This window comes from Elephantulus edwardii, unplaced genomic scaffold (assembly GCF_000299155.1).
Source record: "Elephantulus edwardii isolate Elephantulus edwardi_28Jun2011 unplaced genomic scaffold, EleEdw1.0 scaffold00125, whole genome shotgun sequence".
In the NCBI taxonomy this organism is placed as follows: domain Eukaryota; kingdom Metazoa; phylum Chordata; class Mammalia; order Macroscelidea; family Macroscelididae; genus Elephantulus; species Elephantulus edwardii.
The window spans coordinates 5,774,903-5,778,196 of NW_006399875.1; the positions used below are offsets into that span (position 1 = coordinate 5,774,903).

Consider the following 3,294-nt stretch of genomic DNA (forward strand, 5'->3'; position numbering starts at 1 on the left):
ACCTGTGGATTGAAGCCTCTTACTGAGCCAATCATTGCTCCTTTTCCCTCCTCATGACTTTTTGCCATCCCTCAGAAAGGAGATTCCCACACACGTTCTCCGGCTTCCAGCAGTCCGCCGACAGGTGCTTTCTTTGTGGACATCTGATCATGGATATGATTCTGCAGGCCCTGGGCAAATCCTACCACCCGGGCTGTTTCCGCTGTGTCATCTGCAATGAGTGTTTGGACGGGGTGCCCTTCACTGTGGACTCAGAGAACAGGATCTACTGTGTCCGCGATTACCACAAGGTGTTGGCCCCCAAGTGTGCTGCCTGCGGGCTCCCCATCCTTCCACCTGAGGGCTCAGATGAAACCATCCGTGTTGTGTCCATGGACGGAGACTACCACGTGGAATGTTACCACTGCGAGGACTGCGGGCTAGAACTCAATGATGAGGATGGCCACCGCTGCTACCCGCTGGAGGACCACCTCTTCTGTCACTCCTGCCACGTCAAGAGGCTGGAGAACGGGCCCTCGCCAGCCGCCCTTCACCAGCACCACTTCTAGCCGGCAGCGCCTCGCACGGGCCTGGCGGTGAAGATGCAAAGCCGGACCTTCGCGTGGCCGGTTCATCCCCAGTGGCCTCCTAGATGTGAGGTGGGACCGGTGGAGAGGAAGGACCAACACACAGCTTCCCACACGGACGTGCAGGCTCCCAACCAGGGAGGTGACACACCCGAGCCTGGCTCTCGGATCTTCAAGTGCCTTTCTCTGCTGCCTCACTGTCATCCGATTTCTCAGGAAGACGCTCCACGACGTGTGACAGCGAGGTCACAGCTCTGCAACCTCCCGTCCCCGCTGGGCACAGTTCATGCTTCAGAAAGAGACCTTCACCTTGAACCGATTTCACAGAATCATCTGAGGAAAGAGTTCAGTTGATGTGTTCACTCTTTAGGAAATACACACACACACACACACACACACACCTGTTGCCTTTGAATTGACTCGGGCACATGGTGACCCATGTGCATCACAGTTGAACTGCACTCTGCATGGATTCCAGTGGTTGCATTGTTGGAAGTGGATCACCAGGCCTTTCTTCTGAGGCACCTCTGCGTGGATTTGAACCTCAAACGTTTCAGTTAGTTTCTAAATGCAGACCATTTGAACCTTCCAGGAACCATCTTTCCCATTTTCTTTCCCCTTCTGTCTTTTTCACACCCATAATTTAAGACTTCCTCCCTTCCTCCCCAGAATTTCAGTTCTTCTTCAGAATGGCTGCAAAGCTGAGTTGCCTTCTGGTGAGAAGGGAGTCCTCACTTTCAACTTGTCTCTTCGGGAGAATGTACTTGGGAAACCGAGCCCCAGTGAATCTTGGCAGTAAGCAAGCAGGGTTTCCTCCTTGTGCGCCAACAGTGTGCCCATGGACACCTCTGGTTCTTGGACAGCTGCAGCCATGCTTGCTGGGAGAAGCGCTCGGTGCAGGCACCAGGCCTCCCTCTCCCAACTCACTTCGCGTTCCCCTCTGGAGATCTCGGGAGTCTGCCACTCAGGAGCTGCTCCTGCAAAAGCAGGCGTCAGGATCCCATGTGGGGACATCTCTCACGGCTGTTTGCCGCTTATTTCATGATGCGGCTTTCGGAGCAGTCCGGCTTGCACCCGGACAGGGAGCCCTTTTAAGCCAGGGTGAGTTTTGTGTGTAAGAGCTCGCTCCGCCAGCGTGGAAAGGCGCACCTTGAGATAAGTTATTACTCATGTCCCAGGTTTCTGTCTTGCCCAATTCGTGGCATGGACGTCATGTTTGAAGAAACCAGTATAAGGTAAAAAAAAAAAAAGAGCAACGGTGTGTCTCTGGAGACTAAGGTACGTCTGGTACAGGCCATGGTCTTTGCAATCACTTATTATGTGTCAGAGAGCTGGACAATGACCAGGGAGGACAAAAGGAGAATTGATGCTTTTGTGCTTTGGTGTTGGAGAAGAGTGCTGAGGGTGCCATGGACTGCTAAGAAAACAAACAGATTCAACCTAGAGAGGGTTAAACCGGGCTGCTCCTTGGAGGCAAGGATTCTGAGACTTCGTCTGACATACTTTGGTCATGTTGTAAGGAGAGACCGGTCCTTGGAGAAAGACATCATGCTTGGGAGGGTGAAGGGCAGGCGCAGGAGGGGAAGGCCCTCTGGGAGGTGGATTGATTCGGTGACTGAGGCAATTGGGATGAGTGTGTCGGAGACAGTGCGATTGGCACAGGACAGAGCAGAGTTTAGGGCTGTTGTGCATAGGGTCGCTATGAGTTGCAAGCGACTCGACAGCACGTAACAACAACATAGCTCATCCAATTGGAATCAAATCAGTGCTGATCCTCCAGAGGGTTTCCAAGGTTGTAAATCACACAAAAAGATATTGTCCATCCTTCTCCTGTGGAACCAGATGGATTCAAACAGCCAGAGAAGTACAGACTTTGGGTTAACATTTAGCTCTCTACATGCAGACTCTGACATCAGTGCACTCTCTCACATGTATATATACAAACAAACAATCCAGTGCAGATGATGGTGCCCTTCCAGGTTGATCTACTCACAGCTTATCAGTCTCCTTCTCTGTGATGAGTGTGCGTGAAGTGCCACTGCTTCTTTAAAGGGCAGAAGCCATCTACATCAGAATCCTAGGGAACTTTAATCACAGATGGTGACAAGATAGAGCAGAAGAAGAGAAAGTGGAGCCATTGATAATGTCTTTCAAAGGACGCATGTCAGCTCTGTTAGTACCTGTGTGAAGCATCGTTTTCTCATGGCAATAGAAGCATTTGTAAAGTTCATGAAGCAGGGATTTTGATTGGGACCAGTTATTAGGGGCTTAAGTTTTTTACTATCAGTCTCTTAAATAACCTTTATGTAGTATGTAAGTATCATGAAATTGAATTCTTGTCTTCTGTAGGGGTCAATTGGCCATCAAAATTATTTCTCTATTATTTAAACTGATTCCACTATTTTAAAAAAAATCATACCTTTCCCCATATCCCTATTTACTCTCAATTAAACAGCTGCTCTTGTGTTATGCTTCGAATTAGAGGGAAATTCTAGCACCTCAAAAATGCAATGCAGCAATTAAGATCCCTGGACGACATAAGAGTATCAATTTTTAAAAAGTGTCAGTATAGATGTCTGCATGTAGAAAACATGCTTATAAACATGTATATACGCATGCATATATTATTATTGCTAGGTGCTACTGAGTCAACTATGACCCAGCATCCCTGTGAACAACAGATCTGAACGTGGCCGCATGCTGAGTCATCTTTACCTGTGATATACTC

At 49.1% G+C, this 3,294-nt stretch overlaps 1 protein-coding gene across 1 annotated transcript in view; it reads left to right on the forward strand.

The window, feature by feature from the left end:
• LOC102846949 (LIM domain-containing protein 1-like) overlaps positions 1–548 on the forward strand; it is a 1,872-nt gene extending 1,324 nt beyond the window's left edge. The window contains exon 2 of the mRNA XM_006893179.1: positions 76–548. Within this exon, the coding sequence (XP_006893241.1) occupies positions 76–548 (473 nt within the window). The remainder of the gene's footprint in view (positions 1–75) is intronic.
• Positions 549–3,294: the final 2,746 nt, after the last annotated feature.